General features: G+C 44.8%; 2 protein-coding genes across 2 annotated transcripts; both read left to right on the top strand.

The window, feature by feature from the left end:
• The first annotated feature begins 201 nt into the window (after window positions 1-201).
• On the top strand, window positions 202-10,857 carry LOC109732101 (uncharacterized protein At4g17910). The gene is made up of 17 exons (XM_020291298.4): window positions 202-454; window positions 1,015-1,255; window positions 1,368-1,431; window positions 1,527-1,560; window positions 2,028-2,158; window positions 2,354-2,427; window positions 2,554-2,629; window positions 2,738-2,827; window positions 4,578-4,651; window positions 5,603-5,690; window positions 7,578-7,704; window positions 7,801-7,905; window positions 8,502-8,625; window positions 8,711-8,762; window positions 9,379-9,423; window positions 10,247-10,345; window positions 10,489-10,857. Exons 2-17 carry the CDS (start codon window positions 1,203-1,205, stop codon window positions 10,639-10,641), a joined length of 1,389 nt encoding a protein of 462 aa, XP_020146887.1. The 5' UTR covers window positions 202-454; window positions 1,015-1,202; the 3' UTR covers window positions 10,642-10,857.
• Window positions 10,858-12,998: 2,141 nt separating this feature from the next.
• LOC109732102 (probable galacturonosyltransferase-like 3) lies at window positions 12,999-14,643 on the top strand. Its single transcript, XM_020291299.4, has one exon. It carries the CDS (start codon window positions 13,136-13,138, stop codon window positions 14,159-14,161), a length of 1,026 nt encoding a protein of 341 aa, XP_020146888.1. The 5' UTR covers window positions 12,999-13,135; the 3' UTR covers window positions 14,162-14,643.
• The last annotated feature ends 932 nt before the right edge of the window (window positions 14,644-15,575 follow it).

Genomic DNA, 15,575 nt, shown 5'->3' with positions numbered 1-15,575 from the left:
ATCTTAGGTGCTCCGGTAGCATCTCGGCCATTGGATCGTGATCCAACAGGCAACATTCACGGGATGTGGATTCAAGTGTCATTCAAAAATGTTTTGGGGTTTTCTACAAAATTCGCATTAACCAAATGTTGTCCATTCGATTGATGATCCAACGGCCGAGATGCATTGGGAGCACCTTATCATCAGATGCTACCCGAGCACCTGATATTCTCCCGGACAGCCGCTGCGTCCCCGATTCCCCTCGCGACTGCTCTGCGCTCCCGCCGATCTCGCCACCTGGTCCCGTGCCTCGCCGTCGACTCTACCCGCCCCGCCCCGCCCCTGCCCTGCGCTACCGCGACCAGCCGGCAGCCCGCAGCCGCCCAGACCGCACTCGGCAGTCGACGTCCGGCGCCCGGCGCCCGGCGTTGTGCAGCTGCAGAAGGCACGTAGCCAGCCGCCCAGCCGATTTGAGGTACGTTTGATGAGATTTCTGCCTCTTCCGCAATTTTTGTTTACTGATTATACTCATTGCTCGTCGTGCTGCCACCTGCCAGTACTTCTCGTTACGAATTGAGGCTTGCTGTGCTCCTCTGTAAATTGTAATGTATTACTAGTGATGAGTTCTGTCCAGGAATGTTACTACTTACTACTGAATTGTTTCAGTATGGATCCATTTTCTGAATCCATGTGGCATCTTGAGCTGTAATTTTCAAAAATGTTAGTACTACTTACTACCGAATTGTTTCAGTTTGGGTCAAACAATTGATACATTGTTCTCATTTTTTGAATCAGTAAATGTCATTGTCATATTGAAGAACAGAATGTCAACTAGGATCACATGATTACATATATGTATCAATTATCAAATGTGGAAGAATGAACACATGCACATAGTCTTTGAACTTTTCAAGGCATGTAGGCTTTTTAATGCAAAATCAAGACTTATTTGAGAATTTTTCATATGTTTGTAAGATCATATTGATCAACTTCTATTGTGCTATTGGCATCTCATATTTATCGTATTTTTTTTAGGGTGGACCACCCTGTTTCAAAATCTTTGATCCGCCAGTCAGCCGCCTGTCACCACCATCAGAGGCAGAGTCTTGGCTTCCAACCGTCCTCCTGCAGCCCGCTAGCCGCTGCCACCACCTGCGGCCACCAACCTCTCTCCTGCACGCAGGGGGGCTCACGGCAACCGAACCACCTCTCGCAGTCCAACAATGGAGGGCCTCCTCGACAAGCCCCTGAACCCGAACAAGCTTCTTAAGGAGCAGTGAGTGCAAAGTTCAAACCCTACCTGCGTTTGACACCACTTTATTCTCAGCCGTATTGATCTGCTAACTTCTAGGCATCCCCCCCCCCCCCCCCCCCCCCTGATGACACAGATTCGTGAGCAACCTGACGGGGTCGTCCCTTCTGGAGATCGCGGCGCTCTCCACTATTGTGCCGGTGACTGATCAGTCTCTCTCCCTTAGATTTCCAATATTTCTGTATCTATATATGCACGTCAGGGTTGTCGTCTGATTTGTTTCTTTGGTTTGCAGGCAGTGGTGGTTTTAAGGAAATGGAGCAGCAGAGGTCAGTTGGTTACAGATACTGTAAATTTTCATAACCATTTATACCTTTTCGTGTAAGTGTAGAATCTTGTTTTGCAACAAATGTTCAAGTGAGATAGGTGTTATGAAAGTGGAATTCAGTTGCCAGTATGCTGCAATTTTGCACATTTAGCGTTCTGATCATAAATGTGTATTTTCTGATATTTTTAAACAAGGTATTTTCTGATATTCAACTATCCAGCCCAATCTTTTTCATGTCCCAGCATCTATATTGTTAAATTTTACTTGAACCGTGGGCAGCTAGCATGTCCTCTACTTTAAACTATGCTGTCCAATCTGATGCTAGCTATGTCATGGCATCCTTCTCAGTTTTTCCATGTTTTTTTTACCCTGATTTAGTCATTGTTATCAATAATAGGAACTTCTTTATTTTCATTCATGGAGTAGATCTGACAGAGATTCTACTTCCTTGTTTTTATCTTATTATAGATAATATTAGGAGGGATTCAGTGAAGAAAAATGATGATGCTCTTGCTGGTCATAAAGATGGAGTGTATTACTTTTCAGCGTTGGTTATAGATTTTCTCACTGTTGTATTGCCTATACTTCTGATTTTCACGGCAAGTACCCTCTTCATTGCATTTTAATATGCTTACATGATGAAATTGTTAAACGCCATAAATCAGGGAACGTGCAAAGCACAAGCTTATACTGAAGTACTGAACTATTCAGTTGTCATCTACCAATCTTTGGATGAGCTTTAACATTTTTTAACTCATAAGTGAATCTGTGGTTATTCCTTTGGTTTGTTGCAGATCTTAGCTGAATGGACTTATATTTGTGCAATTTCTCTTGTAGCTGTGATATCTATCTACATCTTGTTTAAAAGGTATTTGGTATTTAGTTATTACTCCAATTTTTGTTACCTTGTTTTTGCTGCTCTAATTCCCTTCTGATTTCTTTTCGTGAAACACCACCCATGGTGATCTGGAGTTATATGACACTGCACTTTCAGGTCTCAGTCTCATCTCAAGGCTCAACAACATCTGCCTTCTCTTAGGGCAGACATATCTTCTTACCGAGTGTCAGTGGTATGCACAAGTTTATTGATTATATAAGTAACACATTATTGCTCCTTCACCAGCACTAGAGATGGAGCAGTACTATTGCAGTATTAATGGTGATTGTGCTCTTTGTAGGTTTTAGTGACATGCGTGTCCATATTGGCAGTCGATTTCAAAATCTTTCCTAGACGGTATGCAAAGGCTGAAACATATGGTAGTGGCATTGTAAGTTAATTCATCCAGGCATTTTCTTTAGTTTATCTTTTGTTTTTACAAGTTCTTCTACCTTATTTTCGTCATGAAGGCTAATCAAATAGCCAAAGGTTGTTTACATGGTGTGTACTGTGTAGACCCCATGATGGCCTAGTTTTATAATCATCATCATTAAGAATTGCACAAAATCATGAACTAGTTGGGCAAAAAATGGCAACAGCTACAAATTGTGCATATTATTTGGATTGCAAAGGATTAACGGCTTCATTAGATTGGTTAAATTAAATCCATTTGTCAGTCGTGGACTCCTCTGGTGCATCAAGTAGAGACGTATCTGCACATTAGGGGCTGGTGTGGGTTGTGTTACCGGTAATGCCTCCTGCTGCTTCACAGCCACTGCTTCTCCTTCAGAGCACTGTATCGCTGCCCATCCTGCTGTGCACATGGAAGTAAACTCATGGCACAGAGGTGTGCCAGTCCAAGAAACTGTTGAGCTAGTAATCAATACAAAGCTGGCCCTGTGATCCTCATGGTTTTGTTGCAGTTTAAACATTCCTTATTCATCTCCTGGCCCGGACTCTTCATGCCCTAATTGATCTGCTGGGTTCCATGCAAATCGCTGCTCACGTATATCTTTGTTTGGCTGGTCTATGCTCATAATCTCATACATTGGATCAACACAATGCAATCTCATGCATTTCAAACCTGCGCTACGAAACTCCACCGACTGCGCTCAGCAGTGCCACCGCTGCCGCCGCTGACTTCATGCCTGCAGCATATTTTCGGAGTCTGTTTTACGATCAGAACTGTAGCTTGCAAATATTGCACACACCAAACTCTTGTTTCGTGTTTCTGTGCACACACATAGAACCGGATTGTTTGAGTCAATCTCCACACATGCATGGCCTGGATTCTTCCAGCTGGGCTCAACAACGTCACTACAGAGTACTCTGCCGCCATTTGTATGCCTTCTGCGTCTCCTAGCATCATCGCATCTATCTGCTCTGCTACCGCTGCTTCTAGTTGCACCTTTGATGCTGTTACCCCTGTATGCACTGCCGTTCCTCCTCTTGTGCTTGCCTCCTCCGCTGTGCTTGACTGTGTCGGCTTCTTGCAACACCTCTACAACTGCTTCTTGCTCCGGTGTCATTGCCATGCTTGTATATGTTCAGCACTGTGAACCTGACTCTATCTGATGTGGAGCTGGATTATATTATGTAACTCAATACCAATTGACAACAGCCGTCGTAGATTGACTTGCAACCTTGTAACTCCCGAAATCTGGTGCTTCATCATGTCTAAACCATACTTCATGAAGCCCACAATCCTTAACTTTACTGGAAAATTCAAACCTTCTTTACCTGTTGCTGCAAGCCCTTGCTAAACACACGACAATCTCCTGCGGCAGTATCACTACCCTGGTCTAGGTTGCTGGCCTGCCGGTCGAATGCAATTTACTGATGTCCACCGCACTTAATAGTCATCTGTTGTCATCTTTGTTGGTTGTCCAGTTTTTATGTCTTTCCCCTGTATGATTAGGTCATCAACTACTGTTCATCATTGCTTATTTTTTGTTCTTCTGGAATTGAGACAAGTTTCTTGCTTACAAATATGCCTTGCTTCCATTTTTCGTCATCAATCTATTATTTATTATAGTTGTTAATGTCAGGTTCTCGACCCGTGCTACCCTTCGTGTAATTTGGATCATGTTTGCCATTATTTCTGAAAGATCAGAAATCTGACCTGTCTTCCAACATAACAGATGGATCTCGGAGTAGGGTCTTTTGTAGTGGCTAATGCACTGGTGTCTAGACAAGCACGAAACATAACCTCAATGTAAGTGCTTAAATGATCTCATTTGTCTTAAAGAAAATCTTTTAGGGCTTAATGAATATACTCCCTCCGTCCCAAAATAAGTGTCTCAAGTTTGCAAAGTTGTACTAAAGTTGAGACACTTATTTTGGGACGGAGGGAGTATATATTTGGATCCAACATGATGCTAAGGATTCTCATCTAGTTAAATCGGAAGTAACTCACGTGAATACTGAAACTAAAAGGCAAACTCAGTGTGAAAAACTAGATTCCTGTTCTGCAAAGTTAATCCTACTTTTTCTATGATAATAATTATTAGTCAATAGTCATAGTGTTAGATACTGTCGTCCGTCGGGCTTTATGTCAAAATGTTCTCACTACATAAGTCGTTTTTTGTAGATACTCTAAAGAACTAATGTTTATTTATGTTGACTGTTTGTACTGGACATAGGAGCCTGTAGGAACCTAGAAGTTTCAACTTCACCACTTACGTTATGGTGTGCTGAGTTTTTTTTTGTCCTTTTTAAATTAAGATACAAAGTATTACAATTCTGCATGCAAATCTTAGCTTTGTCAGTTCACTGATAAATGAAGAAAATTATAATCATTAGTAGCATTCAAGATAAAGTGAGTGGTCCATCTCTTCTTTCAAATAAGATCTGTCCTGCAACTTTTTGCATCTTTTCTATTTGCATGTGGATGGTATTTCTGTGTTAATCGCTTCTTGTTAGGTTGTTCTCCAAGTAGCTTTCTGACTTAATATTATTTCTCATATAGATGAAAAAACATACTGACAAATGATCCCGTGTCTGTCCAGTATCATCACAAAAATGCACAGTTACTTTGGCAAAATCATTGTTTCAATTTTGATTTTCTTTTGGGAAGATAACTGTAGTTTCTGACCGTTAGATCTGCCAATAGGCACTATTCAACAGCATAAGCATTCTATCTCATAGTGCACCTTCTGTTTTTTAGGAGATGGAAGGCAGCACTGAAGTCCATAAGTCCTCTAGTATTTCTTGGCTTTGCTCGTCTTATCTCTACATCAGGTGTTGATTATCAGGTACTTTTCTTCTTTGTGCCAATTACTTAAATTACGCATCCGTCAGAATTTATCATATAATGCCATTTCTGCAGACTTGCTAACTTTTTTGTTGTGTTTTCCTGTCCCTGTCCATTTTGGAACCGACTCCTCTACCGTGCCCGCTGGGCACGGCAGGGTGCTGTGCCTTCTTACGACCCCAGCGAAGCAGTGGTCTAGCCCAGGAAACTACTAAAAGCCCATATCAACAGCCCAGCGGCTCACCTGATGCCTCGATAAAAAAAAACCTGATGCTTGATGCATTACTGATTAACAACATGATTCTCAAAAAAAAAAAAATACTGATTAACAACATTAGTCTTCTATAAAAAGAATTAACAGCATTAGTCCATGGCTGCATGTTCTCATGGCGTTTTTTATGTGTCTAAATTTCGGTCGATTTAAATTTGGTTAAGTATATAAGTCGACTGTTGTCTGCATGTTGTTTCTCAACTTTTTGTCTTTTTCTGGATTTATAGTTTCTAATACATTAATATATTTGCTAAATTTTCAAAATATGTAAATGTAGGAAATGGTACTGTTGCCCGCTCGAAGCAAAATACAAATATATTTTAACAAAAAATGCTCTGCGTAAAATATGGTTGAGATTAAGCAAAACCATTTTTCAAATATGAGTTCATTTTCATTTCAGAATGTTGCTCATGTATATTAATAATAGGTAATTAGTTTTTTGAGACAATAATAGTATTTGCCAAATCGCAATCGGACGCCCGCCTCCTCGCCTAAGAAAAGATTAGGGTTCCTCTGCCTCCCGCCGGCGCCGGCGCCAGTCCGTCTCGTCTTCGGTGGCCTTAGGGCCATGGCGGCGCGGTGGATCCCGGCCCTTGCCGGTGGGAGGGCTCTGGTTTCAGATGTTTCTTCAAGTTTTGTTAGGACGTGTGTCTAGCATCGTTGGTGAGTATATGGAGATGTGTCTCCAGCGGATCTATCTTTGGTGGATTTGCTCGGATCCGGTTGTAGTTCATCTACGTTGATGTGTCTTCAGGTTGGATCCTTCCAATCTACGCTACTCTTCATCGGCGGCGGTTGTTGTTCTGCCGCACTGGTCCTGTGGGGTCTTAGCACGACGACTTCTCGGCTGTCTACTACAACAAGTTTTGCCCGGCTCCGGCGAGGGAGGGGTGATGACAGCGGCGCGCCTTCAGCTCGCTTCAGTGCTTGTAGTCGTCACTAGGTGGTCTACGCATTTGGATGTATTTTTTATTATTTATGGTGTTCATTGTACTGCCATGATTAAATATGAATAGATCGGAAGTTTTCTCTAAAAAATAAAAGTAGAAATAGTAAGTTACTCTTTTTATGAAGGAAATAGTTTCTTTTTGGGTTTGGGAAATAGTTAATTAGGTAACATGTGCAGGCACGTGATGCATCATGTTTTTTTTAGTTAAACGTGATGCATCCGGTGAATAGTTGGGCTGGTTAGATAGACTTTCACCAAGGAGTCTATCCTTTCTGGCCCATATCAATGCATAAGCTGCGGGGTAAGAAGGCACGGCACCCTGCCGTGCCCAGTGGGCACGGTAGAGGAGCCGGTTCCGGCTATTTTCGTATTCTCACTTCCTTCATTTCTAGATACTGAAACCTGTATTAAGCAGAATTAAATACGTATAATAGTTACTATAGCATGTGCAGTCCTTTATACTATCTCCATCCCAAAATATAAGACGTTTTGGTAGGCTAGTTTAGCCTACCAAAACGTCTTATATTTGGGCACGGAGGTAGTAGTAGTGAAAGTGGAGCTGATTAGATTTAAGTTTACAATGCATAATCAAAGGTTATTTACTCAATTTTTTCTGTATTAGAATGCTGTCTTTTCTGAAGAGCTATGTTCCTTTTGTTACCTTGTAGGTGCATGTAGGAGAATACGGTGTCCATTGGAACTTCTTTTTCACCCTTGCAGCAGTTTCTATCCTTACATCCATTATCAGGATTCATCCTAAATATTGCGGGATAGTTGGTATGCTTGTTCTTGCAGGTACTAACAGTTCTAGTTTTAAGTTTGGTTAGAAGGGCTTAGAGGTGCTACAATTCTCCTTTTCAGTAGATAAATTGCTCTTATTTATTTTTACAGGATACCAGGTATGGCTAAATTTTGGGTTGAATGAGTATCTCACATCTGATGAGAGAAGTGCTGATATCATTGGCCAGAATAAGGAAGGCGTGTATAGCATATTTGGTAAAAATATCTACGTGCACATGATTTGTTTGTCATTTCTTTGCATAAGATGCCGAGGAACATAGAGGCGTAGAGCCTTCCAAGCTTGGTTTTTGTTTGTTTGACAAAATAACATTGCTGGTCCAGATTTGTACAGAAAGCTTAGTGAACAAACATGTGTAATACTTATTCACCCACGCGTGCATATGTCCTATTCACACTAAAAAAAGCGGGATAAATCCACAAGTATCACTAAACTGAGCACATGTGTGTGTAAATGTGAGCACTAAAATTTGAACCCTGCTGGGTGGAGTCATGTACCCACAACTCCACCCCAGGAATAGTTTGCTCTCTTTCTATCATTCTTTTTTGTTTTGCTGAACTTTAATATGGCGATTATCTGTTCTGTTACTTATTAGGTCACTTTTATATCTGAATATCCAGTATCATAGATTTCCATGCAGTTCGCTCTCTTTCTATCATTCTTTTTTGTTTTGCTGAACTTTAATATGGCGATTATCTGTTCTGTTACTTATTAGGTCACTTTTATATCTGAATATTCAGTATCATAGATTTCCATGCATCACATTATGCGATCTAATGAACTCCTTCCACAGGATACTGGGGTATGTACCTGATTGGTGTATCTCTGGGTTACTTTTTGTTTCATGACCTTAGTTCAAAAGGAAAGATTAGGAGCAGTCAAGTGGTAAAAGTATGGGTTCTCGCAACATCATTTTGGTAGGAAACAATGATAACATGAACACCTATGAATAAGAGTTCTAATATTCCTTGGTTAACATTTTCTCTGATGGCATGTTCATAGGATTTTGGCGATCATTCTTGACAGCTATGTTGAAAGAGTTTCTCGACGAATGGTAGGGTACTAACTAACTACATGCTTGGTTTTATTTACACTGGTACTAAAAATGCAATCTCATACAACAACAAAGCCTTTAGTCCCAAACAAGTTGGGGTAGGCTAGAGGTGAAACCCATAAGATCTCGCGACCAACTCATGGCTCTGGCACATGGATAGTAAGCTTCCACGCACCCCTGTCCATAGCTAGTTCTTTGGTAAAAATGCAAACTCATATTTGAAGAATTTTTGTGATACCTATGCAACGTAGCAGCAACTTATGGTATGTGGAAAACAGTACTGTGCTCTTATTATCTCAATGGACATGTTATGTTTGAACATGATGATTAAGTGTAAGAGTATGACATATATTTCCATAGTATTTAGGTTTGGTCTAAGTAAATCTGAAGTAAGAACATTTGTTGCATTGCTGAAATGTAAACCTTCCACTCATGCAATGCGATTCTTCCAACATGAACGGATACGCGGGCAAACTACCTTCCCAAATTAAAGTTTTTTTAGTGAAAGGAAATGCTACAGTTACTACAAACTAGTTTTACACTCGAAATTGGGTCAAAGTAACTCCAGCAACTTATCTTTTCTCCAGTAAAATGATTCAAGCATTTCATTTTGCAGTGCAACTTCGCCTATGTTATGCTTGTGTTTGGCCAGAATTTTCAGGTATTGTTATTTCCTTCCTCGCTTTTATAAACTTATTATAGCATGCATTCATTGTCAGATTAAGACATCCAGAAGAAAAGAATAATATGTACTCCCTCTGTCCCATAATATAAGATCTTATTACATTCAATTTGCTCATAAATTGGATGTAATAAGATCTTATATTATGGGATGGAGGGAGTGCTTTAAATGATAGTACCTTCAGTTATCCAATTGTGGGCCCTAAAAGGGCAAGGATAGTGTTAGTTTGCATAGTTTATCTTAAATGAGGATAACATTCAAATTTCAACTGAAAATAATATGCACCAAAGCAACATAGCTGAAAATAATGTGCACTAGCTGAAAAATGAGGTTTGAAAGTTTAGCTTTATCCTTTGTACTTATATAGTTCACCAACTGGTTTTAATATTTTAACGATGCTGAATCTGATATTAGAGCCTGAAAAACTGGCAAGATGCACACACTTCTCATCTTCAAATGCATGCCACTTAGTTACATTCTTTTTTTAAGATCATGCAGAACTACCATGTGAATATATTTGGAAGAAGAGTTTTACTAAGCCAATGCATTATGCGGGGCACAACCATCTGTGTAATTAAAAGGAACAAACACTAAATGAAAATCAGCAAATGACCTAAAGCTAGAGGTAGCCACCAAGCCTTTTGGCTCCAGCTGCAACTAAATATACCTGTTGTGGTGTTGCCTGAAGGGTCTAACAACAATTGAGCCTGCTAATACTTACAATTGTATTGCTACCAGTTACGAAATTGCTAAAAAAATATTCAGGCTTCACTATTCATGATGGCTACTATTATAATGACAGGTTATATCTATTCTCACACTAGCGGGGTCCATTTCACACGACAAGAATTTGGTTCTTGAGGAAGCATTCAATCAAAATATGCTTGGGGCATTCCTTGTGGTAAGATCATGTCTCGTTATTCTTATTGCTGATTCCAAAATGGGAATGTACCACTAATAGGACCGAATCGTCAAAATTTAGCAGATATATGTACCTCTTTAAGCGGCCAGTGTAAAGAAACTGATATTTACATTCTCTTGCAGGCAAATATCCTAACTGGTCTAGTAAATCTCTCAGTTGACACGCTTTCGGCCTCTCCCCTCGCTGCCTTCATGATTTTGGTAGCATACACCTTTAATTTGTGCATGCTTGCTGGCCTTGCTCAGTTTTCTGGTGTTAGGATAAAATTTTGGTGAATATGGATTTTGTCCAGTACTGTACTTTGTATGTATGGAGTATTTAATCTTGATTTTGAGGAAGACACGTTTGTGTATTGAAACCGAGCCCTTAGGCTCATATGTGGTCAATTACCAAAGCCCTACCCATTGCAGGTGGTATATGAATCGAGGTGAGTGTTGTTTATTCACACAGTACTCGTGAGATCCAATCTAATAAAGAGAATAATCCTTTAATGTTCCACTTTGTTGCAAATTGAGCAAACCCATCACTAAACTTGCTACTGTATTATTGTTCACTCGAGGTCCAAATGGCCCTGAGTCAAGATAAACCGCAAATCGGTTGCTGATCTGGACTAGGTGGGGGCACTGTCCAGGGCCTAGATATTGGCATTGGCTTTTTTACTAACGCCCTGAATATCTCTTTGTTCCAAGTGGTTCAGAAGCCCTATCTCTCACTCGTTGTAGCGTTGTAATGTGCTGCAGTCCCGTCTTGTCTCCGTTCTCAGACCCCGTTTGAAAGTTGAAACAGAGGAAGATAATAGGAATTTTGGAGAATCGAATTCCTACAGAAAAATATTCCGACGGTGCCGTTTGAAACAAAGGAATGGCTCACCAAGGTTCCTATGGAACAGGGCAATGCAAAGGAATTTTGGAGGAAAAAACCTCATGTTTTCTCTCATGTGTCTAGGATTCCTGCGTTTTTCTTATATGGTGCCCAAATAGCAAGTCATGGAATGGCTCACCATGTGTCTAGGACTCTTGTGTCTTGGATTCCTGTAAGAATTTAGGTTACATGATATCTCATTTCTTGCAGGTTTTCTATTCCCACGTTTTTGATTCCTACGTTCCAAATGGTGTGTTTATGTGGTGTCAGTCCAAGTGAGAACCGTAGAGGGAGACGCGAGAAAGTGAGGGGTCAACTCTCAACGATAGTGAAGTCAACGAGAGAAGGAAAACCCTAACAAAAGGGAAAAGTTGCTACAATTTTTGGAACACCTTTTTTTACCCTTGGAACAGCTTTTTTAAAGTCGAGTATCCCTCTTTATTCAAGAAACTTCCTCTGTTTCAAAATAAGTGGCGTGGTTTGAACTAAAACCACGACAAAGGCCTAAAGTCGGTCTCATTTGCCACACACGGCGTCTGAAATCCTTGATGAATAGCCTTGATCACTCCTTCAGCCACAAGCAATTTTGGCCTTGCTGCCATTATATCATATGCTAGTGCTAGTGCTTCTCGGCATATGCCATTGTTTCAAGGATTTCTGGGTCCATAAGACCAACAAAGGTGATACTCGAAGAGCCCACAAAAATGCCTTCTCTATTTCTGGCGACCAACCCCACTTAGCCTTTGTTGTCGTTCTTTCCGACTATTGCGTAGACATTTAAAATTTCCGAACTGTTGGACTTGCCCTTGGGGCAAAAAGAATCTCCCACGTGTGATACAACTTTGACGAGACAAAATGGCTAACATGCCACCCAACCCCGCCACCATCTTTGTGTGGTGGCGGCGAGGCGAGGGGAGGGGAGGAAGGAGCGAGGTGGTGACAACATATTGGCGTGAAGTCGTAGCTGCAGTTTGCTGGGCATGACAAGTGTCAACTATGACACATGATGGGTGGCGTAAAGGTACAATGTTTCTCTGATACTTTGTGGTGGATGAAGTCAGAGTTGTCGATGGGCGGCAATGTTTAGGATGTGTTGGTTTGGGCTATCTGGGTTTGATATGACATTGTTTTTTTACATGCCGGTGGTGCTAAGATGTGGAGCAAGAATCGGTGAGTCGAGGGTGCTTGATGATGATGGCGATGACGCTGATGAGCAAAATTGAGGGCTGGAGCTTGCACTTTGTGTCGAGTTTGGCTTGTTCGGGTCTGTGCAGAGTCTGGCTTGTTGGGGCCAAGGTTGTAAGGTTTGCACCTGGTTTTTGCTAATTAATTGGACAACTCTCTTGTGCTTTAACGGAAAGGAGTGAGAGCACGGTTGAAAAAAAAACTCTCATGTGCTCAATTAACCTAAAAAAGGGGAAAAAAGCCTTGTAGGGGTCTTGTGCGAGCCTTACTAAGCTTCGGGCTGAACCAAATCAGCTGGGGCTTTGGGCCTAACCGGCTAACGGCTACCACGAAAAAAGAGCGCACGCAAAGATCACGCAACCGAAGCAGCCTGCTACGCCTACGGGCTGGCTACGGCCGTCTCGTCTGCCTCCCCCTCCTTCCCCGTCGAGATCGTAACCACCAGAGCCTAACGTCCGGAAAAACTCAAAAAATCCCAACGAGAAGCCCCGGAAAACCCACGCGGAAACCTCACACGTCGCCCTCTTTCCAGCCTGTACCCTCCCCTCCGCCGTCTCCGCCTCTTAACTCTGCATCACCCCCCATCTCCCCCCTACCCGTGCCGACGGTGCCGTGCCCATCCAAATTCCATTCCCCCCTCCCCGATTCTTTATCCTCCCCCCCTCTCTCGGATGGGAGGGGAATAATAAAGCGGCGCACACTCCCGTCCGTCCCCGCCCCGCAATGCGCCTCCTCGCCGCGCTCCTGCTCTTCGCCGCCGCCGCCGCGGTTGCGGCGGCGGCGGAGCTGCCCGAGTTCAGGGAGGCGCCGGCGTTCCGCAACGGCGCGGGGTGCGCGGGGGCCCCCACGATCCACATCGCGATGACCCTCGACGGCACCTACCTGCGCGGGTCCCTCGCGGGCGTCCTCTCCGTGCTCCGCCACGCCGCGTGCCCGGAGTCCATCGCCTTCCACTTCGTCGCCTCCTCGGCGTCCCCCGCGCGTCGCCTCGCCAGGCTCCGCGCCGCGCTCGCCGCCGCCTTCCCCACGCTCCCCGCCACCGTCCACCGCTTCGACGCCCGCCTCGTCCGCGGCAAGATCTCCTCCTCCGTGCGCCGCGCCCTCGACCAGCCCCTCAACTACGCCCGCATCTACCTCGCCGACATCCTCCCCCGCTCCGTCCCCCGCGTCCTCTACCTCGACTCGGACCTCCTCGTCGTCGACGACGTCGCGCGCCTCTGGGCCACCGACCTCGGCCCCCACGCCGCCCTCGCCGCGCCCGAGTACTGCAATGCCAACTTCACCCTCTACTTCACCGACGCCTTCTGGCGCCACCCAGCCTACTCCTCCGTCTTCGCCAACCGCACGCGCGCGCCCTGCTACTTCAACACCGGGGTCATGGTCATCGACCTCGACCGGTGGCGGGCCGGCGGGTACACGGCCAAGCTCGAGTACTGGATGGACGTGCAGAAGCAGGAGGCCAGGATATACGAGCTGGGCTCACTCCCGCCGTTCCTCCTCGTGTTCGCCGGCGACGTGAAGGCCGTGCAGCACAGGTGGAACCAGCACGGCCTCGGCGGGGACAACGTGGCGGGGCAGTGCCGGGAGCTGCACCCGGGGCCGGTGAGCCTGCTGCACTGGAGCGGCAAGGGGAAGCCGTGGCTGCGGCTCGACGCGGGCCGCCCCTGCCCGCTGGACGCGCTCTGGGCGCCCTACGACCTGCTCCGCCGCCGCGGCGCCCGTGACGACCTCCTCGCCGCCGTGGCTTGACAATGCGCGGCCCACGTCGCTGGAGTGACAAGTCAATCGTCCGAGTCCGGATCACTGCCCATGACCCGGCTCGGTTGCGGCGTCGCCGTCGTTGGGGTCGGGGTCGGTGTCGGTGACTCGGTGTAGGGGCAGTGGCGGACGGACACGCCGTACCTGGTGGCCTCACAGGGTGGGATGGGCCCGGCGCGGGCCCAGGTGGACAATTTTATGTCGCTGGTTGGAGTGGCCCTTTCGGCACTGACATATAGGCCCGCATGGTGGTGACGGATGTGTCGAGGTTTTGCTGAGACGAGATGAGATCTCGCCAGATGCAGGGACGGGTTGTGTACAGCTGTTGTTTTTTTGCCTGTTGGGGGAATATCTTATTTGATTCCATTCGTTTTCTGTTAGGATCGAAATCTGTAACAGATGTACTCTATCTATAGTAATACGTACTACTATAACACCGCCAAAAAATAATCGAGGGGGTATTTTTGTGTGCATGTTTTCGGTGGTGTATGTCACGTGCTAAGGGGTGGGAACCTAGATTGTGTCAAGTGCATTTCTTAATTCGCTGAGAGCAGATAACCGGGCGTCGTTTTGTGGCGCAAATCTCAAGCCCGTGGCTCCAGATTTCAGGAATCTGATCCGGCGTTTCCCTTTCCACTTTGGTTTAAAGCGTTGATGGGCCCTGAACGGTTAGGTTAGTGTGTGGTTTGTTGCGATGTGAGTGGTCGGTGGCCAAGTGCTCGGGCGGAACTTTTTTGGTAAAGGCGGGGAAAATCATTTGGCCCCTTCATCTCGTGCCCGGGAGGCCAAAGGACCTGTCAAAAAAGAGAGGCTTAAGAAAGGGCTCGGTCGGTTTCTTCCTTTCCTCCCGTGTTACTGTCTCCGGTTGGTGTAAGGATGATCACTCGCTTGCTGCAGCTAGAGTGTTGTGAATGATGTTGTCGTCGGTCGTTGGCTTTGTGCAGCCAGGCTTACTGCAGATCCGAGGAGTACAGCCACACCACTTGCAGCGTAAACTCGTTGCTTGTTTTGAAGGATACCGATCCTTGGGAGTAGTGGTTTTGAGCACGTGTTACGGTGGGCGTTGGTTAAACACAGAAGAAACCCCTGTGTGTGGTTCACCCGTCGTTGGTTGCCACTGCAAAGAGCTCAAGAACGTAGCGGTGAGCTCCACCGCTTGCAGTGCTCGGTAGTCGGTTCCAGCAGGTAGCAATAAAGAGGTAGGAGTACGTACTCCAACTAAGCTCTTTCGTCTTCATGCTCTTAGTGGTCGCCATTTCTAGGCAGTCTCAAAAGAGAAAACCACTGCTCCTCCTACAGAACTCATCTCATCGATCGTTCACGCGGTCGCGGGGTCTGATCTAGAGAACTGCAAGAAAATGCTCCACCGACAGTCGCCGAGTTTTACCAAAGAGGAAGGCAAGGC

Source organism: Aegilops tauschii, chromosome 2, assembly GCF_002575655.3.
Source record: "Aegilops tauschii subsp. strangulata cultivar AL8/78 chromosome 2, Aet v6.0, whole genome shotgun sequence".
Classification (NCBI taxonomy): Eukaryota; Viridiplantae; Streptophyta; class Magnoliopsida; order Poales; family Poaceae; genus Aegilops; species Aegilops tauschii.
The sequence above is the reverse complement of the archived record's forward strand: the minus strand, read 5'-3'. Positions and strand labels throughout refer to the sequence as shown.